The sequence below is a fragment of the Cordyceps fumosorosea genome, assembly GCF_001636725.1.
Source record: "Cordyceps fumosorosea ARSEF 2679 chromosome Unknown scaffold_13, whole genome shotgun sequence".
Taxonomy (NCBI): domain Eukaryota; kingdom Fungi; phylum Ascomycota; class Sordariomycetes; order Hypocreales; family Cordycipitaceae; genus Cordyceps; species Cordyceps fumosorosea.
Genome location: NW_017387313.1, coordinates 824,883 through 850,121, shown reverse-complemented (window position 1 = coordinate 850,121; position 25,239 = coordinate 824,883). Strand labels below are relative to the sequence as shown.

The window sequence follows — 25,239 nt, the reverse complement described above, 5'->3', positions numbered from 1 at the left end:
AGCAGCTTTGGCGGGCTGGGAGCTTTGGGTTTCACTCAAACCGCGAACCACCAACCGTCTTGCATCGCGAACAACTCTACTTGTCCAATTGGCGCTCCAGCATCGCATTGCGCATCATCGCAACCTCAGAAAACATGGCGCAACAGCCTTTGCCCACAACGGCCCAGCCGACCGACATTTACGGTGGAGGTACAGCTCATCCTTCTCCCTTCGCGTGCGGCTCGCGCGCCCGTCGCAATGCCTGTTCTTCTCGCCCGCTAACTCGCCTCCTTCATAGATGAGGTATCAGCCCTCGTGCTCGACCCCGGGTACTGCACCACACGCGCAGGCTTCGCCGGCGAAGACGTGCCCAAATCAGTGCTGCCCTCTTTCTACGGCCATGTCACGAGCGATCCTCCCAAGGACGTGTTTGGCGACGAGTGCCTGATCCCTCGCGCCGATTTCGAGATTCGCAACTACATGAACCGCGACAGCGTTGTTGAGGACTGGGACGTGGCCACCAAGGTGTGGGAACACATGCTGATTAAGCGCCTGCAACCCGAACGCCCGACACACCCGTCCAAGAATGGTCTCAACGACGATTCCAAGGAAGCCGACACCGAGGGCGACGTCGCGATGGAGGAGGCCGAGACGCAAGAAAAGCCGCTGCAGGAGAACCCTCTTCTTATTACAGAGGCGCCGTGGAACACGGCCAAGAACAGAGAAAAGGCCATTGAGCTGGTAATGGAGAACTGGGGTTGCCCTGCGTTCTGGCTCAGCAAGACACCAGTACTGGCCGCGTTCGCTGCTGGCAAGGCCACTGCGCTTGTCATTGACGTTGGTGGCGCCAACACTTCTGTCACCGCTATTCACGACGGCATGGTTCTGAAGCGCTCAGTCCAGCGGTCTCCCGCCGGTGGTCTCTGGCTCTCCTCCCAGATCCGCAGCCTGTGGCAAACGTCGGAGCCCCAGGTCAGCCTGGTTCCCACATACCTTATTGAAAATAAGACGCCAGTCGATGCCCTAGCGCCTCCGCAGTACCGCGAGCGCAAGTTCCCCTTCCAGGTCAGCGACTCGTTCAGGCTGTACGAGGAGGAGCGCGCTTTGACCGAGTTCAAAGAGTCGGTGGTTGAGGTGTGGCGCGGACCCGGCAAGCTTGGCGCCCCCGGAAATGAGGACTACGTTAAGACCCAGCCTGGCCGCGTGTTCGAGATGCCAGACGGCTACAACCAGATGTGGCGCGAGCAGCGCTTCAAGGTGACCGAGGGCCTCTTTGACGACAACGCGGGCCTGCCTGTGGCCGAGTCGGAGCGTCTCACCAAGGGCCAGACGATCCCGGAACTCATCAAGACGTCGCTCAGCGGCGTCGACGTCGACCTGCGCGGTAACCTGCTGGCCAACGTGGTGGTGACGGGCAGCACTAGCCTGATCAACGGCTTCAACGACCGACTCAACAACGAGCTGACGGCCATGTACCCGGGTCTCAAGATCAAGATCCACGCGGCCGGCCTGACGAGCGAGCGCCGCTTCGCGCCGTGGATCGGCGGCAGTATCCTGGCCAGCCTGGGAACCTTCCACCAGATGTGGATCTCGAGAAAGGAGTACGAAGAGAACGGTGCCAACATTGTGGAGAAGCGCTGCAAGTAGTGATTGGGGGGCTTTTGGCAATGAAGGCTTTATGATTCAAGACAAAGAAAAAGTGTATACACTGGAAAGCGCCTGGGCATGAGAGGGCGCTCTTCGGGTAGAATAGCTTGGGATTTATCGGCGTCACGGAGTTGTAGTACCGTGTTTGTTAAGTAAAAGAGCGAGAGGCGTCTGTAAAGATTTTGACTACAGATATGTTTGCTAGCTAGACCGAAATACTAAAAAAAAACTGTTATATTCCAATACGGGATATGTTATCCCGAAATCGTGATCATGATATGTGGCCGGTATGTGCATGCATGTAGATGAGATAGATACAAGACTCAAACACTCGCAGCGGCCTCTCTCTCGGCTGCCACTTCACGCTCGGCCCGGCGCATCTTGACCCAAGCTCCCAACTCGCTCCAAATCTCCAACTTCTGCGCTGGCGACAGCGTCGCCGCCAGGCCACTCGTGCTCGACGCCACAAACACCCTCGCACCAGCCCACTCACCCTCCACCACGCCCATGTTCTCCTCTTCCTCCTGCCATCCGTACCTGAACCGCTCCCCGACCGCCCTGCCGCCATGCCGCACGCGCCACACGCTCTCCCAGATGCCCTTGCCGACCAGGCAGACCGCCTCGGGCCTGTACTCGCGGATCTTGGCCTCCAGGACTGCGACGCCGTCGTCCATCTCGCGGCGGCTGAGCTCCGCGCCGTTGCGGCTCGGGCGCCCGACGATGTTGGTCAGGCCGAGGCGGAAGCGCGCGGGCAGGAGGGCGTCGTCTTCGGCGGCGCAGAGCTCCGGCGTGGCGCCAGAGGCGTGTAGGAGGCGCCAGAAGGTGTTGGTCGGGTGCGCGTAGGCGTGCCCGGTGCGCGCGGTTTGTAGGCCCGGGTTGAGTCCGACGAAGAGCACGAGAAGGTCCGGGAGTAGGGCGTCGGGGAGGAGAGGGAGGTGCGCGTACGTGGACGGCGGCGCGTAGCCAGAGGATGCTCGCTTCTTCTTCTTCTTCTTCTTGGGGGAGGCGGGACTGCGGGAGCGTGCGCGCTTCACGGGCGAGGAGGAGGTGCTGCGGGTGGGCACAGCGGCGGAGGCGTGCCGAGGGCTGCGCCGGAGCGCGGGCGTGTCTCCGGGCTGGTACATGAAGTCTGTGAGCTGCAGCCGGCCGTGGAAGGTGGAGGGCGGAGGCGGCGGCGATGATGGGTTGTCGCTGGTGGTTGGCTCCAGGTCTGGGTTGGGGGACCCCATCATGAGAGTAGAGTAAACACGGTCGTTATAGATGATGAGGCATTGCTGAGAGTGCGCTTCTGGCAGCTTCTGGGGCTTTCACTGATAGGCAGCAGTGTGGTGTTGATGGACAGAAGCTATGGTACGAATTGCGGCTGAGATTTGAGGTTGCTGTCAGGAGACGTGTGTGCGTGGTGGCAATTAAATGGTGAGTGTTCTTTACAACGCCAAATTTCAGATGATGTGAATGTTCGTGAGAGAAAATATTGCAATGGTTTGCTTTGGTCTCGCGAGCCATTTTTATCGTGTTTCCTATTTTGTTCTTGTCCCATAGGGCAAATATGTTTGGTGGCGTTGCGATGACGGATCTACGAACCATACTTTGCCAGAGCGGCGTTTGCGAACATTCAACGGAATCTCCAGACGCAAGATGCGAATGCAACGCCAACGACCAAAAACCAAGTTTCAATAAAAATTACAAATATTCGTCTATATTATTTCGCTCTATGCGTACATACACCGTACTGGTGCGCAGCCAGCTCACCACCGGTTTCTAAATTTGGGTGAGGCGCAGCAGCCGCCAGTGGGTGGGCGGGCTTTCTTTCACAAGCAAGGGCGAAGACCTGGGGATTACCTACACATGTATGTACACCCACTGTAAATAACTACCTTATTAGTTACAGCGAGCCTCGCTGACAGACAGACGAGGCTCTGCGGCTGACTGCAAGAATAGCCCCTGGGCTAACTAGTGCATGCCAGATGGCGATTGGGCGATTGGTGAGATGGGATTTTCCAAGATGGTGCAGCCACACAGCCTCGGCGCAAAACGAGGCTGACTGGCAAGAAGCCAACACATGCATGAAAGATAAAAATCGTTTGCTACTGGTATAAAGTGTGCCGGAAATGATGGCTTAAATAGTTGGTTAATTTCACTTCACGGCTGGCTCAAAATCGGACGAGAGAGGGCCAGCATGGGGTGGTGCGGTGCGGGTATTCTCAGGACGCGCTGTCGATCCGTGTTTCTGGATACGAGGGGCAGCGGGCCTGAGGCGTCATGGCTGTTGAGAGACGCAGGCTGCAGTTCATGCTCTATGCCGTCTACGAGCTGATTATTGATTTCGGATCTGGGCGGATTGGAGAGATCATTCACCAGAACTGATTGGTATTCATGACAGAACTTATCGCCTCTGGACTGTACGGGCCTCCCATGCTGTAACATTGTACTGTACATGCGTATGTACATGGGACACACTCCCTGCTCTGTAACTGCAAGCTTGGCTACTCTAGCCAGTTAGCCTACCACTGCATATCCCCAAGCTTCTCAAGTCTATTGTAAACGGTAATGGACTATTCTCTTTAGCAGCAAAGAAAATACTTGGAAAATTTATGCCTGAAAATCATTTTCTTCGATGAACCAAAAATAGTAGCAACGGTTCCCAACCAAAAGATTGGCCACGCAAAGCGTTAGCAGGGTTGTCCGGACAGCCCGCAAGTACCCCACCAGGAACAAGGGACCAGTCAAGGACCATCAACCCCTCTCTTTTTCTGCGCCTCCGCCTCGCTCATCCTCCAGCTTTGCTGTGCAGAGCACAATGAGCTGGGTGGCCTTTCTTGTTTTTGTGCTTCTCCCTCTTTTTGCCCAGCTTTAATCTGGTTCCACGACGTCAGCCCCCCATACTTGTGTAGCCAGTTTACGAGTTTGTAGTGGTACCTCAGTAGTAGCAGTTACGAGGTACATACATAGGTAGCTGCCACCAGCTTGAGAAAGCTTCCACCTAAAAGGCGGCCCATTGCCCAAGCCTTGGGTACCCCTCCTAGAACCTAAATAAAGTTGCTTCTCCCCCTCCAACTATCTCCCAACTATTCAATCCTCCCCTTCCTGTATATCACGTCTTCTTTGGAATATTACTACTTGATAATTTCTTCTTCTGTCTTACCATCTACACAGCCAGCAAACAACCCCTTGAGCCAACCCCACCTCTGTCGTCACCGTCTTTCATTGCCGCTGCACCTGCGCCTTGCCTTCGCCTCGCCTCGCCTCACCACTCGCATCCTCTTGCTCCCAATTGACCTCTCCAATCTTTCCGCCTAACCCACGTGCAACCATTGGGCATTCATCAGCTCTACATTCCAGCTTCTTCTTCTTCTTCTTCTTCTCTCCCAGCTCCTTCTGTCCTCCATCCCACACATACCCCATCACACATACACCACACCGCAAAGATGCAGGCCATCAAGCAAGCTCTGCACATTGGTTCCAATGGCGCTCCTCGCCCCGAGCCCGCCGCTTCGGACGTGGCCGAGCTCAAGCAGAAATACACAGACGCCGAGCAAGGCCACGTCTTCACCTTTTACGACTCCCTCGCCGTCGATGAAAAGGCTGGTCTCTTCGAGCAGCTCTCCGGCTTCGACCCCGTCCGCATCAACGAGTACGCCCAACGCGCCCTCAAGCCCGCCGAGACAAACAACAGCCAGCCCGCCGTCCTCGAGCCCCTGCCCGAGTCCGCCACCGCTAGTATCCTCGACTCCAAGCCCGAAGAGCTCACAAAATGGAATGATGCTGGCCTCGACCTCATTGCCAAGAACCAGGTCGCCGTCGTCCTCATGGCCGGCGGCCAGGGCACCCGCCTCGGCAGCTCCGCCCCCAAGGGCTGCTACGACATTGGTCTGCCCTCCCACAAGTCCCTCTTCCAGATCCAGGCCGAGCGCATTCGCAAGGTCCAGGGGCTCGCCGCCGCCAAGTCGGGTGCCAAAGGCGTCGTCGTTCCCTGGTATGTCATGACCAGCGGCCCGACTCGCCAACCAACTGAGGAGTTCTTTGAGAAGAACAACTATTTCGGCCTCGACCGCGCCAACGTCCGCATCTTTGAGCAAGGCGTCCTGCCCTGCATCTCCAACGAAGGCAAGATCCTCCTCGAGTCCAAGGCCAAGGTCGCCGTCGCCCCCGACGGCAACGGTGGCATCTACCAGGCTCTTATCCTCTGGGGCATTATCGACGACATGCGCAAGCGCGGCATCCAGCACATCCACGCCTACTGTGTCGACAACTGCCTTGTCAAGGTCGCCGACCCCGTCTTCCTGGGCTTCTCCGCCGCTCACAAAGTCGACATCGCCACCAAGGTGGTTCGCAAGCGCAACGCCACCGAGTCTGTCGGCCTCATCCTCTCCCGTAACGGCAAGCCCGACGTTGTCGAATATTCCGAGATTGACAAGGCCACCGCCGAGGCCGAGGACCCCGCCCAGCCAGGCGTCCTCAAGTTCCGCGCCGCCAACATTGTCAACCACTACTACTCCTTCGACTTCCTCGAGTCCATCCCCCAGTGGGCGCACAAGCTGCCCCATCACGTCGCTCGTAAGAAGATCCCTGCCGCCGACCTCGAGACTGGCGAGACCGTCAAGCCTGAGAAGCCCAACGGCATCAAGCTCGAGCAGTTTGTCTTTGACGTCTTTCCCATGCTGCCCCTTGACAAGTTTGCTTGTATGGAGGTCCAGCGCGAGGATGAGTTCTCCCCGCTCAAGAACGCCAAGGGCACCGGTCAGGATGACGAGGATACCAGCCGCGCGGACATCATGGGCCAGGGCGAGCGGTGGGCCAAGGCCGCTGGTGCTACCGTCGTTGCTGACGGCGGTGTCGAGGTTTCACCCCTCATCAGCTATGTAAGTTCCTTCACTTTCGTCTGCAGTAAACATGCACTGACACGCAACAGGGCGGCGAAGGCTTAGACAAGCTTAACGGCAAGACTATCCAGGCTCCCGCAGTCGTGGAGCTCGACTAAACACTTTTTGTAACTATGAAACATTTTTTATATGGCAATGGCGTTTTCATTTTTGTTTAGCAACATTGGCAATATCGAAAAGGGGCTGCTAGAGCAGGGGCATCTACTACGCCACGCAGGGCTCGGAAAAGTCCCCGCGGCGAGTACATGAATTGATTTTTTTTTTTCAGATATAGTTGTAGAAAGCGAGAAGCGACATAATAATAGCAAAAAAGATCAAGCTCTAAGTATGTTGACCGTAACCTCCAACTCGTTGCTCCAGCCACTGTCAAGTCCCAGCTCCGTCCACGCCGTCTGCACGTCGACCTCGAGGACCGATTCGGCCGCCGGCGACACGCGCACCGTGTGTCGCGGCACCGGGTGGCCAAAGATGGTCACCATGAAATTGTCGCCAATCGTCAGCCTCGGCAGCTCGGAGATGTACACGCCTGGGTTTTCTGTCAGCAATCTCGTTCCTCTCTTTTGGGAGAGTTGCTTCGCAAAGCCCCTCTCCCGCGTATTATGTGCGACTTACCAAAGACGCCCAGAGCTCTGAGCTTCGTCGTGACCGACACCTTGCGGCGGCCGACCTCGACGTGGCTCGCCTCGATCGCCGCGGCGCCCGTCATCTTGTCCACCAGCCCGAGGCTCGCCACGCACAGCATCGCCGCCTCGCCGTCCCGGCGGCAACGGGTGAGCTTGTGCGCGGCGTAGATCTCGTATCCCCAGTCCGCGCTCGGCGTCAGGAGGAGAGACGCCTCGTCGAGGTTCGTCAGGGGAGGAGACACGCGTCCGGTCGTGTAGGCGCGCACGACGTAGGAGGTGGAAGGAAGGAGGCCGCGGAAGGAGGAGGACAGCGGGGCGAGGATTGGGCGGCGCAAGTCGGAGGTCTGGAAGACGCCGGTGAGGGAGACACCGCCGCTGCCGGAACCTGGCGTGTGTTGGTTTGTGTCAGCTTTTTAAAACAGAGAGCGAGGGAGAGAATGCCGGGGAGAGAAGGAATGTGCTCACCGTGGAAGCTGCCAATCTTGAGCAGCGCCCCGGAATCAAAATCCAGGTACGGATCCAGCGCGATGCCAACGACGCTCGGTCTCAAAACGATGGTCTTGCCCAAGGTTGTACGAGCGGTGCAGCGCCTCAGCAGCGCCGGGTCGTGCTGCCCGGGCACGTCGGTGATGTACAGCGGCCCGCCGCTCAGGCAGCGCGCGGCCGCGTGGAAGTGCGCAAACGGGTGCGCCGTCTGGAACATGTCCCAGTCCGGCACCACGTTGAGATACTGCGCGAGCAGGCCGTTGTGCGCGTTGGCCCAGACGTGCCAGCGGTGCGCCGATGCCGGGCCGTCGGGGACGAAGTCGTCCGAGGTGCGCGCCACGACCGGCGGGCGCGTCCGCGGCAGCAGCGCGTGGAAGAGCGCCTGCGGGAACTGCGCCATGCAGGCGATGCTAGCGACGCCAAAGTGCCGCAGCGAGGCGACGGACCACTTGTCGAGGTAGGCGTTTGTGAGGGCGCGGCGGGTGGGGGCGCCGGCCACGGCGTCGAGCGCGCACTGCGCGTCCGTCTTGACGCCGTCGACGCCGCTGCGGATCAGGAAGGTGTAGAAGTCGTCGTAGAAGCGAGAGATGTCGTCGTGGGCGACGACAGTCATGCCGGCCCGGGTGTCCTCGCGGTCGACGCGGATGGTGTCGTACGCTTGCGCGATGGAGCCGCGCGGGGAGATGCCGCCCCAGTAGCCGAGCAGGGCGTGCCAGACAAAGACGTGCTCGATGCTGCGGTGCGTGCGGCGTATCTTGGAGACGACGCCTTTGAGACCATCGGGGAATCCGGCTGGATTCGCTTCAAAGTCAAGCCAGCCAGGCTGAGCGCCGCCTTCGTTCGGTGCGTCAATAGACTGCCAATTATCGTCGATGATGAGATTCGAAATGCTGATCCCACTTTCCTCGAGCCGATCCAGGGCATAGAGTATTTTCTCCTCTGCCAGATTCTGCCCGAGAGAGTTCCAAGTGCCTACCGTACCTCGTTAGTATCACAACAGCGCTGGGAGCTGGTACCTTACAATATCCCAGTCCATCATACCAACTCTCACGCCACTGCGCCTTGAAATCGCTGCTGTTATTCAACTGTACTGGTGGGGTTCCGACTTGAGAATATTTCCAGATCAGACTCCTAGCATGGTATATCACGGCGGCCATGGTTTTGTCAACGTCGTAACCTGACGAGACCAGGACCATGAGGTCTCGTTCCACAGCAGCATCGTTACGACCCTATGATCATTAATAATGGATCCTGTGTGTTGGATTTCTGACTCACACGAAGAGTAATAGAGTTCGAATCTGTGCTGCGGAACAAAGTCAAGACGTCGTCAACCCCTGACATGGCAAGAAACACCAAATGTCGACCCTTGCCATCAGCGAATGAGCAGAGTACTGCGTCTTTATCGAGTGCAAACTTTGTAAGTCCTTTCCTCGGGGCAATCCATGGGACACCGGTTCTGACCAGCGCAAACCATCTTGTTTTTGGTGTCAATTATTTCTGCCAGGCATCCAGAGGTTACATAGACGTACTTTTGAAAGCGCGTAAACGGTGTACCAATTTCGACATGTCGGAAAGTCGACTGCTCTGACACACTGGGTCCTATTTTAGCTGTCAAGGACCATAGTTGAGTGTCTGGTGCCTGGCTTCGAAGAGTTGAGATCGACCACTCTGAGCAAAGGTTGGGGATAAGATCCTCCAATCGCTGAGACGTGCCGTCTGCATCTTCCATTATAATATGACCGTCTTCAAAGCCGTACTGTTGTTTGCTCCATATCCAAGGCTGGTCAGATGCATGGCGGAATTTTATCGTAAATAGAATCGATTTATGAAAGCACATTTCTGCTCGGAACTGCAGCCGTAAGCGCGATGGAGACGCTTCCAAATCGACCGCCGTTTGGTGGCCGGTGATAGCAACCATATTCACGGCCTCCCACTCATTTCCATCTGTGCTGTGCCATAGCAAAACTTGCCAGTCTTCCTTTGCAGAGTGCTCGGGAACTTCAAGGACGGCGGTAATGGGTTGCTTCTTTGTCTTCACAGTGGTGACATCACCGAGGCGGGGAATAGTGTGAACTTGGATTTGCATTCTTCACTTTTCAATAGCAGAAACGTGACGGCTCAACATGAGATGGTATTTGATGAATGAAATATTAATGGTAGATGAAGCTTGGGAAGTCTATCGAAACTGGTATTGCGGTGTGTGTTGTTGGTGTGCACGGCTTGGCAAGGGTCTGTGTGATTTACGTGGTTCACATGGTTCACATGGCTCACATGGTACCTGTAGGTACATCCGCAGCAGTACTTTGCCACCTGACACCGCCGCCCTCCCGAAAGTCCGAATTTCTGGCCCGACCTACAATCTCGACAGATGAATCAGTTGGGGTATTCGAAATTGCAAAATATTCATTTTCATCATTTCCAGCCGATTTCTTGCAGCGCTCAGGCTGACAAGCAATGTAGACGGCTTGCTTTGCTCTTAGTTGATAAGCAAGGCTCATGATTGGCCAGATATCCTTGCCCAGGAGTCGGAGCTGGTCGGAATGACTAAGGCGAAAACTTGGAACCTCAGGCCACAAACTAGCACAGTAAAGCTTCTTGCCGAGCCGTGTGGAAAGATTTCATCAAACCACTCAATCGAACGTCAACCCCCCCAAACTCCTCCCCATGGCGTCACGCAGGCTAGCTTTGAACCTCTCGCAGGGTCTGCGAAACCGTGCCGGCCTGTCGGCCGCCGCTCCCCTCCGTCGAGGATTCGCGACGCCCTCTACTGTCGGCAAGACCCAGACGACAACCCTGAAGAATGGACTGACCGTGAGCATCATCACACGGGGGCCAATTGGCCCCTTCAAGCAGCCATTGAGCCCAACCATCTGACACGTCCCTTGATAGGTTGCCACCGAGCACTCCCCCTGGGCCCAAACCTCCACCGTCGGCATGTGGATTGACGCCGGCTCGCGCGCCGAGACGAACGAGAACAACGGCACCGCGCACTTCCTTGAGCACCTTGCCTTCAAGGTTCGACCAACCCTCGCCGAACCATGACGTCGCCAATTGACTCTAACATCACCTACAGGGTACCGCCCGCCGCTCCCAGCAGCAATTGGAGCTCGAGATTGAGAACCTTGGCGCTCACCTCAACGCGTACACTTCGGTCAGTGCTTGACTCCGTCCACGAGACCCATCGGCATCGCCGGCTAACCGCGATACAGCGCGAGAACACTGTCTACTTCGCCAAGGCCTTCAACTCCGACGTGCCCCAGTGCGTCGACATCCTCTCCGACATCCTCCAAAACTCCAAGCTCGAGGAGTCCGCCATCGAGCGCGAGCGCGACGTCATCCTCCGCGAGTCCGAGGAGGTCGAGAAGCAGATCGAGGAGGTCGTCTTTGACCACCTGCACGCCACCGCCTTCCAGGGTCAGCCCCTCGGCCGCACCATTCTCGGCCCCCGCGAGAACATCCGTGATATCACCCGCACCGAGCTCACCAACTATATCAAGAACAACTACACTGCCGAGCGCATGGTCCTCGTCGGCTCCGGTGGCGTCCCCCACGAGAAGCTCGTTGACCTTGCCGAGAAGCACTTCTCCGGCCTCCCCAGCAAGGGCGTCGAGAACGAGGCCTACATCCAGTCCAAGAAGAAGGCCGACTTCATCGGCTCTGACGTCCGTGTCCGTGACGACACCATCGGCACTGCGAACATTGCTCTCGCCGTCGAGGGTGTCAGCTGGAACTCGGAAGACTACTTCACTGCTCTCGTCACCCAGGCTATTGTCGGCAACTACGACAAGGCCATGGGCAACGCTCCTCATCAGGGCAGCAAGCTGAGCGGATTCGTCCACCGCCACGACCTCGCCAACAGCTTCATGAGCTTCTCCACCAGCTACAGCGATACTGGGTAAGCACGAACCGAAAGAAACGGGCAACTAGCACATCACGCTGACAAATCCTTTCTAGTCTCTGGGGCATCTACCTTGTCACCGACAAGACTACGCGCGTGGACGACCTCGTCCACTTCACCATCAAGGAGTGGATGCGCCTCTGCACCAACGTCAGCGGCGCCGAGGTCGAGCGCGCCAAGGCCCAGCTCAAGGCCTCCATCCTGCTCTCCTTGGACGGCACCACCGCCGTCGCCGAGGACGTCGGCCGCCAGCTCATCACCACCGGCCGCCGCATGAGCCCCGGCGAGATCGAGCGCCGGATCGATGCCATCACCGAGAAGGACGTCATGGACTTTGCCAACAAGCACCTCTGGGACAAGGACCTCGCCATCAGCGCCGTCGGCAACATCGAGGCCCTCTTCGACTACCAGCGTCTGCGAAACACGATGAAGCCTTTCCACTAGACAATGAAGAAAAAACTCATTTCGACTCTTTTGTATGCGTTTTTGCGAGTATAGTAGGGAGGGGGGAAAGGGCTGGCATTGTGTCTGCAAAGGCAAAAAAGCTCCGGGTATAGAAGTGTATGAGATACCGTATTACAATGGCCTAGTGTACCATATAGTCTTCCATGTTCATACTGGTTTTTCCTTTCGTCGATGTGACTTTGTGCTGCTAATCTTGTCTCAGGGGAGCGGAGCAACACCCCCCGCCCCCCGGCGTTGAACAAACTCACGCACTTATCTAGAACTCTGATAAGGTTCCGATTCTTCCTCTTAGTAGAACCACGTGCAATTTCATGTTTATTGAGTCGGTTGAGATGAGGTATTGAATGTATTTGCTTTTCTCTTTGCTATTGTATCAGTTTTCCACCAACATCTATATACTTGCACACACCCTTGTCTTCTACAAACCGAAGCAGCCCGTGTTCTAGAAAGAGAAGAGATTAAACAAAAAAGAAGCTGGGACAAGGAAAATAAGATGTGAAATGAAATAAAAATATGCGCGCCACGCTATGCTTCCAACATGAAATGCGTCCTCCTCTTTCGCCTCTTTCCATCCACCCATCCTCCAACGCCCAACATTATCCGACATCGTCTTTTTCTTCTGTTACTCGGACGGGGAGCGAATCGCGACTGGTACTAGTACTTGCGGCACACTTTCACCGATGTCGAGTGCTGTGATGCCCTTGCCCTGTGTTGTGTGCCGCCCGAGTTGTTTCTTAGCCAATTTACTCTTTTGCACGTCTGCTTTATACTTCTTTCTTGTCCATGGAAAGATGACCAACCCCAGTAATGATTTCTGCAGCGTAATCTTCTTCTAGATCGGCTGCGTTCTTCTTCATGATCTTTTTGTCGTCAATGTCGTCGTCGGGCTCCGCGTCATCGTCTTCTTCATCGAGAGGCTCCTCTTCGTCGACATCACCCTCGTCGTCGATATCCTCATCCATCTGGCTTTGCGTCATCGAGGCAGCCAGGCGGCTTTCGAGCTCTTCAACAGAGGCTTGTGAGATATAACTTTCCCCGAGACGCTCATCCATCTCCTCGTCGTCTGTGTACTCGCTACCCTCGTCGACCGCCCCCGCAATATCATCACTATCGCTGGCAGAGAATTCATCCAGCTCAAGGGGGGTGTCTCTCCAGTATTTAAAGTCGGTATAATCCTCTCCACCGCCCATGACGAGGGTAGAAACGGGAGGAAAATAATGGTCGACGACTTCATTGATATGCACGTAGCTCATCTTGAGTTTATTCAAGCTGAGAAGATCAAGGGAGACTTCGGAGTTGGAGTTGATGGTGAAGATGCGATTCCGTGGAACATCGACAGTTCGGTACGAGATTTGATCCGTCAGTCGGTTACCAAAGCCAGCATAAAAGGGTGTCCGATCAGGGCCATAAAGGTTGGCGATATCGCGAAGCGTAGCCATCTTGAAGACGTGTGGCTTGCGAAGGTAGACTTCACGGCGCAAAGCTGCCATTGTTCGGTCTGGCGACAGAATCGTAGGGCCGTGAGGCATCCTACAACCTTCTTGAACAATGTTATTGAGGTAGGCTCTCGTCGTATCGGCCTGTCCGACGGAACGACTTGTGAGATACATGATGTTGTAGCCGTTGAGGGCAATATCGCTGTAAAGCTTGGCAATGCCAGCATGCGTCCAGTCGCGGCCAATCATGTTCAACACATGGCCGAGTGCATCGGATTTAGTGATGGTTCCGTCAATGTCGGAGATGACGACGGGTGTGTCGTACTTCCAGAGATACATGTTGGCGGTACACGTGGCACGATTGACGGTGAAGCTCATTGGATTCTCACCCGACTTCAACTCTAGCTTCTTGAGCTGGTCGCTAGTCAAGCGAAGCGTCTTGGCATAGTTGCGGTTCGGGTTGCCAACACCAGCATCGGCAGGGGTGCGGGGAGGCGTCGCAAGGCCGACAGGGCCAGCATCAGACTCGGAGCGGCGATGGGCCGGAGTGCGAGGGGAGCTTGTTACATCGCTTCCATCGCTTTGATAGCCGGGATCTGAGACTGCGTCTGCGGCGACACCGTGGCGATGCGCTTGTAGAGAAGACTCAATGGTTTTGTTCATGGCAGCCTTCTTAGCACTCTCGCTGCTGTATATCCACAAATTGCCTTCTTCATCGAAACCAAAGAGAGCTCCGATGTCGTAGTTGCCGTCCAACTCTTCGGAGAGAATCTTCCTAGCCTGGATCTCGGCGCGGAGCATGTCTTCTTCGCTGCTTCGGAAGCCAGTCATGTCAAGCATGAGATCGCCAGTCTCGGTGACTTGACTGGGAATGTTGACGGCAGAGAGGCCGCGAGACAGTGTCCTGGCTCGTTCGAGGGCTTCTTGCATGTTGACCGGGGCAGGGCTCTGGGATCGTTCGGAGCCTGGCTCGCCAGCTTCACTGGTATCACGGTCAACGGCGCGAGCCGAATGGCGCAGGGCGTCCTCGCTGTGAGGACGAGCGAGGGCAGCCGACCAATCGCCGGAGGCAGGTCGAGGATTCGATAAGTTGAGGGGAGACGGTGATGGGCTGGGGTATCCTGTTGCGCATGTTAAGCAAGGATGCATGTAGACCAGGCAGGGCTGCAGAGCTTACCATTCTCATCCATGTGAGCCTCGGAGGCTTGGCGGGGGTCCGTACTGCCTGCATCCAGCTCAAATTGATCGGGGAGACCGAGTTGAGAGACGGACTCGTCGGGGCCGAGAGGCGGGCTACTAGCTGGGGAGACAAGAGGGGAAGTTTGCATGGACTCGGGAATAGTCTCTGTGGTTTCGAAGACAAAGAAGGCCTCACCGCCTTCGCCAAGCTTCATGGAATATTCCTGCTTAGAGCCATTGACTCTGAACTCTACCTTCTTCTCGTATGGCCGCAGCAGGGAAAACTTGCCGAAGCGGACGTGGAAGGGGGAGCAGGCAAGGGTGCCATCTTGGTGCTCAACAACGATGACGTCGATGGCACCGCTGAGGGTCGCAGGGTTGATTGAATTCCAGGCCGTCGACACTGAGTCGCTGATGTTGCGCACGTACTGCATGGTAGATAGCTACCGTGGCGGCGCGGTGGGAAAGGTAAGATTGCGAGGCGAGCGCAGATGGGCCGCGGCGGGCAGATTTGGTGTAGCGAAACGAGCGACAAGAGGCGTGATGCAGGTTGGGGATTCTTAGTGGCGGATTCGAAGCCGTAGTACCCGGCGGTAGTAGTATGTGACGTTGAGACTTGCAACGGTGGGCAAACGGCGAGCCAAGAAAGGCTGTTGGCTACCTGCGAGGAGGCAAGTGGTCAAGGCTGGTTTCGCGCAGTGATGACGGACCGTCGCAGGTCGTTCGCTGGGTGAGGCGTTGGCGTGGCGGGTAGTGGCGGGGGAGCTCAAGACGGCGCAGGCACGGCTTGAGAGCGCAGCGCGAATATGCGAGTGAAGGAAGTAAGGAAGTGACTGTGACGATGCGAATAGAGGACTAGAGAGAAGTAGATGCAGAAAGGACTCAAAAGGCGACGAGGCGCGTTTTGGTGGTTGAATAGCGAGTTGTTGAGCGCCGTCTTGGCAGCGGCGGCGTGGTCACGGAATGGCTGTCAAATCGGGTATGAGAAGCAGCAGAGGAAGCACATGATTGAGGTGCCTTGGCCCACGAGAGGAGGCTGCTGGGGCAGGCCAGTTGGGGCAGTTGGGCCGGCTACAGGGGTTGTTGCAGGACGGCTGCAGGGCGGTTACAGGGCACTGGGGCCACTAACAGAATGACGAAGGGACTTTCTCGGGGCAGTTGGTAGGTAAGTACCTGGGAATTGTTGGAGACGTCGGCCCAAACACCTCGGAGAAAGCTGAGAGAAAAATCAAGAGAAACAAGAATCAGGGTCAATATCTTTTTTGTAATTTGCCAGTATTTTAAGCCTCCTGTTATCTCAAGAGCTTCGCCCTCGTGTCACTCGCAAAATCTGTAGAAGCCTGGTTGTTGGGACAGGTGCTGTAAGACTGCCACCTCGCCTTCACCCAAAGGCCAAACGCCTCAACCCCAGCGGCGCGGCCTGGCCGGATGTAATAACCCACTCTGGTCCCCTGGCTTGGCTACGGCAAGGTCCAACGCTTGTGTCATGAACCGCGGCCCAGCTGTCATGTGCTTTCCGCAGGGGAATTTTGTTTGTTTTTGTTTTTTGCTGCATTCAATTCCTTCTTCTTGGTCCATTTTATCCATCTATCCATACACTGGCCCAAGCTCAAATTTGTGTTTCCGAATCATCGGAATCAAGCGACGCATGTCTCGAGAGAACCTTGGCATTGTGTCTTAACATTGGTAGGCATGACTCTCTCCCTCGACAAACAATATCGGAACTTCACGCAGCGGCATCTTCAACTATGCAACATCAGCTCAACCATGGCACTGCCGCCATGCTGCTACTGTCAGTGGACACGAGATGAAAATTGTTAATAGTCTGATGGGGCCCTCGCTGCCTCGGACCACTGGGCCGAACTTGGAGATGGCGTTCGGGCGCTAAAAAAAAACTTTGGAACATATTGGTAACCTCCATGCACATTAAACTGTTATGCAAGTGATTTTTTTCATGGAAATTTCCATCTTTACTAAAATATGCAAGTTAGTGTAAGTAGGCCGAGGCTCGCCTGGCTCGTGACAGAGAGACCGACAACAGCAATAAAAGGCTCGACGCAGCTTTTAGCTCTTACATGACCTCTTAGCATGGCGTGGTCATTGTCTTGTGCATGCATTGCCTATGCCATTAGATTTTCTCTTTACTATATTGTCTCTAGAATAACGCACTTAGTATCTTACGGCATTCAGATTTCGTTCAACAATTTGCGCCTTGTGGCCGCACCGCGCCGAGCTTTCAAGATCGGGCGTTACCCACACACCAGCCACAACAAAATGACGTCTCTGTATCCATAGTACCTTTGTAGCAATAGCCATGATTTTACGCACATAAAATCGCCCAGAGATAGCTCTACAGCTAGTCTGCTCAAAATTTCGTGCTGCACATGACATTGCGCTCTTCTCTTTACCAAATTTGCCCAGCCATCCTCAACCTAGATGCGTGGTGCGACTCCAGACCAGTGCCTTGTGGAGTATGGGTTTGCTACATAGACATCGTGTGCGTTCTTCGGTTGGCTTTGAATAGGTTGACCTGGTGCATCAATTAAATTTCTTGCCCTTAATAACATGGATAGACCCTACGTACAAAAAACACATAGTAAATGGCTAACAAAAAGCCCTCCGCCGCGAGTTATAAAGTACTACATTTGCGGTGGCTCGCAAGCCTTCGCACTGTGTCTCTCCGCACTTCCTCCATAGATAACACAGTGCGCACTACTTCCCTTCCGCACCCATCACGCTTACCAGGCGCCTCTCGATCCGCCGCCCAATCAGCTCGTCAGACTTGGCGGAGCTTAACTTTTACTCAACCGGCCTTTTTGCTTCACCTACTCAATCGCTCCTCACCGGCTATCTATTCCTCCGTTCAACCACCATTCCTTTTCGCCGTCACCGCCGAGATCTCATCTCTACCAGATTACATACAGTCTCCAGCGTCTCGGTCGCTGTAGCACTTATGTCCTGGTCGCCGCGACAATGGCGTGGCAGTTTCTGGCATGGACTGCCGGCACTTTCTTCGTCGTCTTCTTTTGCTACCTGCTCCGTCCGCTCGAGTTCTTCCCAATAACATTCTTCACCGTTATTGCCGCCACCTTCATCGTTTTCGATCCCCGTGAATGGATGCTACAGAGCTATTTGGAGGCGCATGAGTTCTTACTCCACGTGCCCATCAACAACTATGTCGAGCGATACTTGCATACGGCTGTGACCATCATATCGGGTCTTTGGTTCGTTTCTCCTCAACTCCCTCGTGCCGCGCCCTTTCTTCTAACCTTGTCGCGTTCCGTGATCACAGGCTTGTCCGCCGAACCTGCCAAACCTTGCTCAAACCAGTCTCTGAACTGGTCATGATACTCGGCGTTGATATCCCCGAGCCCCCTAATGTCTGCCTGGCGGGCATCCGCTCCGATGCTGTTACCATTACCTGGGACCGACCACCAACCAACAAGCCTGTCCACAAGTATAATATTCAAGTCAACGGCGTCCATGGTCAGTTCTCTCGCTACGACCACTTCCCATCACGGGCCACCCCACGAGTTACCTGGAAGCTAACCCAAGTACCAGTGGGCGAGTCTCCTGGAAATGATTTCGCCATCACTGTTACTGGCTTAAAACCGAGCCATTATTACAGTATCCGCGTCATCGCTGTCGCGCCTAACAGTTTTCAATCACCAAGCCCTCCAGTGCTCCTGCAAACGTGGGGGAAAGATGGCAAGCCGCAGCCTATTGACGCTCCCCTTCCCGCACACTGTTCTACCGATGAGCATCGCTCTGGCACTACCGATAATGGCGATGATTCCGACTCTCCGTCCGGCCCCGTCCCCTCGCTCGAATCTGCTCCCGTGCTAGACAGCCCCATTTCCGTCCTTCGCGATACCAACAATGGCTCTCTGACGAACCAGCGACGAAACACTATCAATAGACGTCATTCTCCTTCTGTGACAAGCTCTGAACGGCCGCAGACCAAACATCAAGGTCCCAATGAACCCGATGAGTCTCTGGACGAGTTGAACAAGCAATTTGAGAGTATACGAAAGGAAATCGACGACGTTGTAGCCCAAATTTCCAAAGAAGAAACCGAATTTAAACTCCAGGAGGACGAGTTAAAGAGAGAAAAGGAGCGCAAACGCCGAATGCTTAAGGAGAAGGAAGAGTTCACAGCGCAGCTTAAAGTGCAAGTAAGAATAAGCATGGAGCAAATGCGTACTGTTGAGAAAGAACGCGCAAAGAAGGAACAGTCTCTAAAAGAGAAGGAGGCCAAGAGAGCCAAGTCCAAAGACAACATCAAGAAGATGGAGCAGGAGATTGAGCGCATGAGAAATGAGCGCAAGAAATTTCAAGTGCAAAGATGCGAATTGGATCAGCAACGAGACGAGAAAGTTCGCTCCCTCGACCAGGGCAATAAAGAGCTCCAGGACAAGTGTGCGGAATTGGAATCTGAACTCAAGGAAAAGGGGAAACAGCTGCAGGATTTGAAGGCTACGCGCGAGCTGTTGCCAGGCGCTAGTGACGAGCATTGGGATGAGGAAGACCGTCGTCTTCAGCAGGAATTCATCGTGTCTGAGCAGCAACTTAAGGCCGCCCTCTTTCAAGAGGTAAACCGTGGCCGCGAACTCGAGCTGCAAATACAGAACCTCTCCGAACAGGTCGCCCAGGCTCAGCAGCGGTTCCAACAAACCTATTATCCGTCCATGGGCTCCCCGGCTCCTGATTATGACGGCTCGATTCCGGTTCAGCAAGCGAGGCCGAGTCTAAACGGTGCTTCTCCTCATGAACAAGGCACTCCATCACCGCACCCGCTTCCTACATCCGAGTCAGGATACCAGCCTCCTTCAACCTTCGTTCACCCACCATTTCCTCCCCGGTTGTTTGTTGATGAGCCAGATCCATCAGACGAGCCTCAGGCGGAGGTAGAGCTCAAGATGGCTTCTGTGTCTCTCAGTCCATTGGCTCAGACACTATTGCCGTCCAACATATTCGACGAGTTAGACGATCAGAGCGACGAGGGTCGGGCTGGGGCTCGCATACAGGAGGCCATCAGCATTACAGGAGATGAGCCGCACTCTCCCGCTTCGTCCAGCCCATCATATCGCGCATTCTCAAGTCCTCATGGATCAAGTCACAATCTGCCCTACCCCCAGTACGAACCCGCGGAGAGGAGCTCGTTGAACCCGCACCAAACACCAAACTCGCCGGCGGCTAGCACCCACCGGTTCAGTGATCTACTGTCCACGTTTCAACGCAATCGTGGCACGAAGCCTGTTGATGAGGGGCCTCCTATCGGTAGCCTCAAACCCGGTCAGAGCCAATCATTCCCTCGAGGAGCGGAAGAATTCGAGGGCAACGAGGTACGCCGCAGGCGCAACTTTCTTTGGTCTGTTCGTAGCCCGGCCCGCCCAGAGGGTACAACTAGCCACTTTTCGCTGGTCGGCAGAAGGCTGAACTCACTCTCCAACGGCCGGGACAGGGATCCCGATTCGCGGCCTGCATCTATTGCATCGGCCGATATGCCCAGGCCGTCAACAGACAGCAGTTCCATCTGGGGCCAGCCAAACGATGGCATGTTGCCCAAACACAGAGCCTGGCAAGCTGGTGAAGGCCCTTGGCCTTCTCGTAGCAACTCGAGGCGACCGTCCATTCATGGCACGGGGAATTTATTGACAACGACGCTTGCCTCCGCCGATGATGAGATTCTTGATGAGAACGACTTGCGTAATCCACCACAGGTCGGCGTCATTGGATCAGGCCCGTCGACAACCACCAAATCTGTCAATCAGAGGCTCAACCCGAATGCGCCTACGTTCATGGGCAATATGGGCAATCTCTTCAAAAAGGATAGGTTCAAGCCCCAAGAGGCAGCTCCGAGTCTCGAGCTGCCGTTGAAAACGGATGACTCGTCATCTAAACGCAGAATCTCTCACGAAACTCAGTCAATTCACACACAAGCGTCGGTCTCTGTATCGGAATCACATGAGTCATTGACTCTGGATGGAACAATATCAAACGCACCGTCCGACTTGAACTCTTTGTCTGGTTCGGTCTCCAAGGACGCAGAAAACAAGGTTAAGAAGCTCTTTCGAAAAGGCAGCTCTGGCAAGTTTAGCCTAACTTCGCGACTTGGCAAGGATTCTGGGCTGTTTAAGAAGGGCCCCGGCAGCACAGCCAATTCAGATAAGAACGTCCCGGCCGATCAGCGATCGAGCATTGGTGATGTCGATGATGTGGGTGAGGACGTCCAATTCGGGCGCAGCTATGATAGCATGGCAAGCAGCTCGGCCCCTGGATCAAAGGGGTCCAAGGACGGAAGCCAATCTAGGATGGCGTCCTGGCGCTTCCCTAAGAAGAAGAAGGGTAAGGAGCTGGCAGTAAAGGAAAACCCAGATACTGGCGAATGACGACCAGCAGGCGACCTGGGTTAGCGGTTAGCAGCTCGTTTCCGGGGATATCAAATAAAATAATATTCGCCTTCTTATACTCATTTCTACCTCACAACTACAGGGCATTGCCCGGTAGTATTACGGAGGGGGCAAGTACAGCGTCGCAAAGGCGTACAACTGTGATATGACTTGCTCACGAATAAGGACTAGAGAACGTCCAAGCAGAGAGATTGCAGTATAGCATTGTTGAAGAATTACCAGGAGTTTCTTGGCAGACTTGACGTCGCCTAATTTTACTTTATGTGACTACCAACCTAGCCCTGTGAATCTTGCCCGTCCTCTCCGACGATTTATCCGTGCTGACGACGAGCCTGCTGATGCATCTACATACAGACTGCTTCGCGAGCACTACGCACTTCTTGTTGGGTTTAAAAAGGGGAAATTCTTGTAATGTATTCATCATATTATTCAAAATCTCTCAAACAAAAACATATATCATCTAGCTTTTCCCAACCAGTAGTTTTTTCCCCCCCCCCCCCCCTTTTTTTTTTGTCTACAACCTTCATCCACGCGTCACCTCGTTTAGCATCATTTTTCTTTTCGCTTGTTCTTATTGCTTTTGCTGCTCATCTAGCCACCGGAGGCGAATCTCGACGGCGCGCTTGTGGGCGTGGAGCTCCTCGACGCCGGCGAGCTGCATGACGGCGGAGCCGACGTTGCGGAGGCCCTGGCTGGTGAGGTTGGAGCAGGTGATGTGCTTCATGAAGGAGGCAAGGTTGACGCCGGAGTACTGCTTGGCGTAGCCGTACGTCGCTGTTGTGGTAAAGGAGAGGGTTAGCTTTCTGCTCGAGACACGGAGATGGGGGGCGGAGGAAAGAAGATGGAGTAGACATACGTAGTGAATGGTTGACGCCGGCCGAGTAGTCGCCCACGCTCTCGGGGGTCCACTCGCCGATGAAGACACTGCCGGCGTTGACGACCTTGTCGACGACCTTGGCGGCATCCTTGACCTGCAGGATCAAGTGCTCGGGGGCATAATCGTTGCTGATGCGCATGGCGTCCTCAATCGTCTTGACCGTGACCGTAACCGAGTGCTTAATCGCGCCGCGCACAATGTCGACACGGGGCAAGGCCATGGCCTGGTTGTGCACTTCGTCCTCGATGGCCTTGAGCTGCGCCTCGGAAAGGTCGACGGTCAGCAGGATCACCTGGCTGTCGACACCGTGCTCGGCCTGCGAAAGCAGGTCGGACGCGACAAAGGCCGGGTTGGCGTCCTTGTCGGCCACGACAAGCACCTCGGACGGGCCGGCAGGCATGTCAATGCTGACACCGGCGTTGGTGTCGTTGCTGACGTGCATCTTGGCGGCCGTGACGAACTGATTGCCAGGGCCGAGGATCTTGTCGACCTTGCTGACGCTCTCGGTGCCGTAGGCCATGGCAGCGACGGCTTGCGCACCGCCGGCGAGGACGATGCTCTCGGCACCGACCTTTTGGGCAATGTATACAATCTCGGGGGAGATGCTACCGTCGGAGCGCGGGGGAGAAGCGAGCACAATCTTTTCGCAGCCCGCGACCATCGCAGGGACGCCGAGCATGAGGGCAGTGCTGGGTAGGACGGCAGTGCCACCAGGGACATACAGACCTACGCGCTCAATAGGGCGCGAGAAACGACCGCAAACGACGCCAGGCATGGTTTCTACGCTGAGGGGCTTGTCCTCAGCCTGCGCGGCGTGGAATTTGCGAATGTTCTCATAGGAGGTGTCAATAGCCTTGATGGTCTCGGGGGAAAGCTTCATGAGCTCAGGAGGGAAAGGAGCCTTGAGAACGGGAGACATAAGGGATGTGGCCTTTTCGAATTTGTGGGTGTAGGAGAGGAGAGCCTTGTCGCCGCCTTTGCGGACATCCTCGATGATGGGGACAACAATCTTGAGGATGGCATCGGGGGACTTTTGCGACGGACGCTGCAGCGTCTTCTGCAGGTCTGCTCCAGAGATGGAGGCAGAGTCTACACGCTGCATGAGGATGCGGTCGGTAGTAGGAGGAGCGGCCATGGGGCCAGGAGCAGGCGCCGAGGGAGGAGCAGCAGCCGGAGTTGTGATGCCCTCCTTTTCAGCCCACTTGCCCTTGGCATTTCCCGGGCGTCTCGTGACCTTGAGGCTCTTGGCATCCAGATTGGCCTGGACATCTGCCAGGCTTACACCAGCGCTAACAGCCTTGGTGAGAGCAAAGTATATCAAGTCGGCAGCCTCAAAGGCGACCTCCTGCGGCGTCTTGGCGTCACACAGCTCCTCGGCCTCTTCCATAATTTTGGCCCGCAGTAGCTTTTCATCTGAGAAGAGGCGGGCTGTGTAGGAGCCTTCGGGGGCAGACTCTTTGCGGGAGACGAGGGTCTGCTCGAGGGCTGCGATGCCGCCAAGGTTTCCGAAGCAGCCAAACTGCTCGAGGTGGCAGAAGCGGCCCTTCTGCTTGACGACAAACTTGAGGGTGTCGTTATCGCAGTCGAGCGCAATGCGAATGAGCTCTTGCGTGTCACCCGATGTGGCGCCCTTGATCCAGAGACCCCGTTTCCTACTTTGGTAGACGCCAGTCTGCGTGCGTAAGGCCTCGAGAATGCTCTCTTCGCTCGTGTAGGCAAGACCGAGGGAGATTCCCGTCTCATCAGTCACCACAGTAGGAACGAGACCGTCGGGGCGATCTGACTTCCATTGGCTGGAGAGAACCTTGGAAAGGAGCAGCCTGCTGGTATCGGCCTTGTCGGTGGTCAGACCAGTCGAGGGAAGAATGGGGACGGCGTTGCTCGTTTGGGCAACCTGGATGAAATCCCCAAGCGAGACACCGTCGGCAGGTTTGATGTAGAGAATCTTGGCCTTGGCGGCCTGGGCGTCGGCAATAAACTTGGTGACGTCCCAGGTCTCGGGGTCAAAGTCGCGGATCAGCAGGCCGTGCTCCGAGGCGGCGGACAGATCCGGAGCGGACACGACGGGGAGGACTCGGTCACCGAGTTCCGCATACTGCGGGAGCGCCTCGGGCGTGACAAAGACGCGTCTGGCACCGCGGTCGAGGAGGCCAAGGACTTGGTCCTGCTCGAGGGCTGTGGCATCGAGGTGGGCTTGGAACTCGGCGCTGTGGCGCTTGAAGAAGTTGGCGAACTTTTCGATAAGCTGGGGCTTGGCGTCGAGGAAGGGGCAGCCGAGAATCGAGACCTCCTCGCGGGTGAGGCCGTCGAGATTGGCCAGTCCCGGCGGGACGGCGACGCTGACGAGGAACGGCAGCGGCAGCTCGATGTCCATGGTGGTCGGTGGTAGAGCCTTTGGTGGGCGCAGTGGATGGAGGGGTATCGAGCGACTGGACAGGGGCTAGGCGACGGATTTCGAGGGGTCAATGGTTGGCTAAATTTAGCACTGCTGGAGGTATGTTGGAGTAGATTGATAATACCAAGTCCCCGTGAAATGAAAGATAGGAAGAGAGGGTATAGGTTGAGAAAAAGGCTTGACTGATATGACTCTGCGGTCCTGCATCGGCCGGCTTTTTTGGTGGGGCAGCGACAGGACGCCTCCGGTTCGCTGGTGCTGCTGGAAGCTGCCCCTCCAAGCCCTGCAAGCGGCCGCTGATGGCTTTTTGCATGCGATAAGGCATTTTACTTGTGCTGCTAAATAGTTAGTATCGATGCCTAGGCCCAAGGACATTTGAAGTACATTACTATTGCTCTTCTCATTGGCTGCCGTTAAGTTCCTCGAGGTTACCGGTGGGTAGGTACTGAATTCAAAGCAGCAATACAAGTGGAATCGGCATTGGAAAATATCGGCGAATTATCCATGTTGACCGTATTTGAATCATTGAATTTATTTATTCTCTTAATTCAATTTTCTTTGCTGCTGGTGCTACTACTGTCCGAGTTCCACGCAGAGGTGACAAGTGCACAGTAGCCGGAACGGGATTAGAATGTTGCGCCCCCAACCGCAACGATCGCGCTCACCACGTAAAGCTCCCCTCGCAAGCACAAACCAATCAACCACTTCACCATCACGCGCCTCATCGCAACTCGACTGCGAACTCTGGCATGCGTACGGCTACCGAGCTGATCTAGAAACCCGCGCCACCTTCATTGCACTACCTACGTCACTAGCCCATCGTCCACCGCGCGCCAACACAAGCTCATCGTCCCCGAAACTTCGTTTGCGCTCAGTCGCACATCACCAGCCGCGCCATGTCCTCCGTGCCGCCGCAGACCAACGGCGTCGCGGCCTCTGCCGCACCCGCTCCCACAGC

General features: G+C 55.6%; 8 protein-coding genes across 8 annotated transcripts; 4 read left to right on the top strand and 4 right to left on the bottom strand.

Annotated features, from left to right (window-relative positions):
* Positions 1 to 134: 134 nt before the first annotated feature.
* Positions 135 to 1,626, top strand: ISF_05653 (Actin-like protein; the record flags this gene model as incomplete). The annotated part of the gene is made up of 2 exons (XM_018849258.1): positions 135 to 189; positions 278 to 1,626. The coding sequence occupies 2 exons, from the start codon at positions 135 to 137 to the stop codon at positions 1,624 to 1,626; spliced, it is 1,404 nt and encodes a 467-aa protein (XP_018703829.1).
* Positions 1,627 to 1,949: 323 nt separating this feature from the next.
* Positions 1,950 to 2,855, bottom strand: ISF_05652 (DNA glycosylase, G/T mismatch; the record flags this gene model as incomplete). The annotated part of the gene is made up of 1 exon (XM_018849257.1): positions 1,950 to 2,855. One exon carries the CDS (start codon positions 2,853 to 2,855, stop codon positions 1,950 to 1,952), a length of 906 nt encoding a protein of 301 aa, XP_018703828.1.
* A 2,199-nt stretch (positions 2,856 to 5,054) lies between these two features.
* On the top strand, positions 5,055 to 6,607 carry ISF_05651 (UDP-N-acetylglucosamine pyrophosphorylase; the record flags this gene model as incomplete). The annotated part of the gene is made up of 2 exons (XM_018849256.1): positions 5,055 to 6,488; positions 6,539 to 6,607. 2 exons carry the CDS (start codon positions 5,055 to 5,057, stop codon positions 6,605 to 6,607), a joined length of 1,503 nt encoding a protein of 500 aa, XP_018703827.1.
* A 216-nt stretch (positions 6,608 to 6,823) lies between these two features.
* ISF_05650 (raffinose synthase Sip1) lies at positions 6,824 to 8,959 on the bottom strand (the record flags this gene model as incomplete). Its single annotated transcript, XM_018849255.1, has 5 exons — positions 6,824 to 7,035; positions 7,122 to 7,517; positions 7,598 to 8,590; positions 8,640 to 8,847; positions 8,894 to 8,959. 5 exons carry the CDS (start codon positions 8,957 to 8,959, stop codon positions 6,824 to 6,826), a joined length of 1,875 nt encoding a protein of 624 aa, XP_018703826.1.
* A 1,323-nt stretch (positions 8,960 to 10,282) lies between these two features.
* Positions 10,283 to 11,960, top strand: ISF_05649 (mitochondrial processing peptidase beta subunit; the record flags this gene model as incomplete). Its single annotated transcript, XM_018849254.1, has 5 exons — positions 10,283 to 10,429; positions 10,508 to 10,633; positions 10,692 to 10,769; positions 10,828 to 11,513; positions 11,573 to 11,960. The coding sequence occupies 5 exons, from the start codon at positions 10,283 to 10,285 to the stop codon at positions 11,958 to 11,960; spliced, it is 1,425 nt and encodes a 474-aa protein (XP_018703825.1).
* Positions 11,961 to 12,745: 785 nt separating this feature from the next.
* Positions 12,746 to 15,030, bottom strand: ISF_05648 (nuclear elongation and deformation protein 1; the record flags this gene model as incomplete). The annotated part of the gene is made up of 2 exons (XM_018849253.1): positions 12,746 to 14,538; positions 14,595 to 15,030. 2 exons carry the CDS (start codon positions 15,028 to 15,030, stop codon positions 12,746 to 12,748), a joined length of 2,229 nt encoding a protein of 742 aa, XP_018703824.1.
* A 2,539-nt stretch (positions 15,031 to 17,569) lies between these two features.
* ISF_05647 (Fibronectin type III domain protein) lies at positions 17,570 to 20,988 on the top strand (the record flags this gene model as incomplete). Its single annotated transcript, XM_018849252.1, has 3 exons — positions 17,570 to 17,820; positions 17,889 to 18,082; positions 18,158 to 20,988. 3 exons carry the CDS (start codon positions 17,570 to 17,572, stop codon positions 20,986 to 20,988), a joined length of 3,276 nt encoding a protein of 1,091 aa, XP_018703823.1.
* A 592-nt stretch (positions 20,989 to 21,580) lies between these two features.
* ISF_05646 (histidine biosynthesis trifunctional protein) lies at positions 21,581 to 24,260 on the bottom strand (the record flags this gene model as incomplete). Its single annotated transcript, XM_018849251.1, has 2 exons — positions 21,581 to 21,783; positions 21,866 to 24,260. 2 exons carry the CDS (start codon positions 24,258 to 24,260, stop codon positions 21,581 to 21,583), a joined length of 2,598 nt encoding a protein of 865 aa, XP_018703822.1.
* Positions 24,261 to 25,239: the final 979 nt, after the last annotated feature.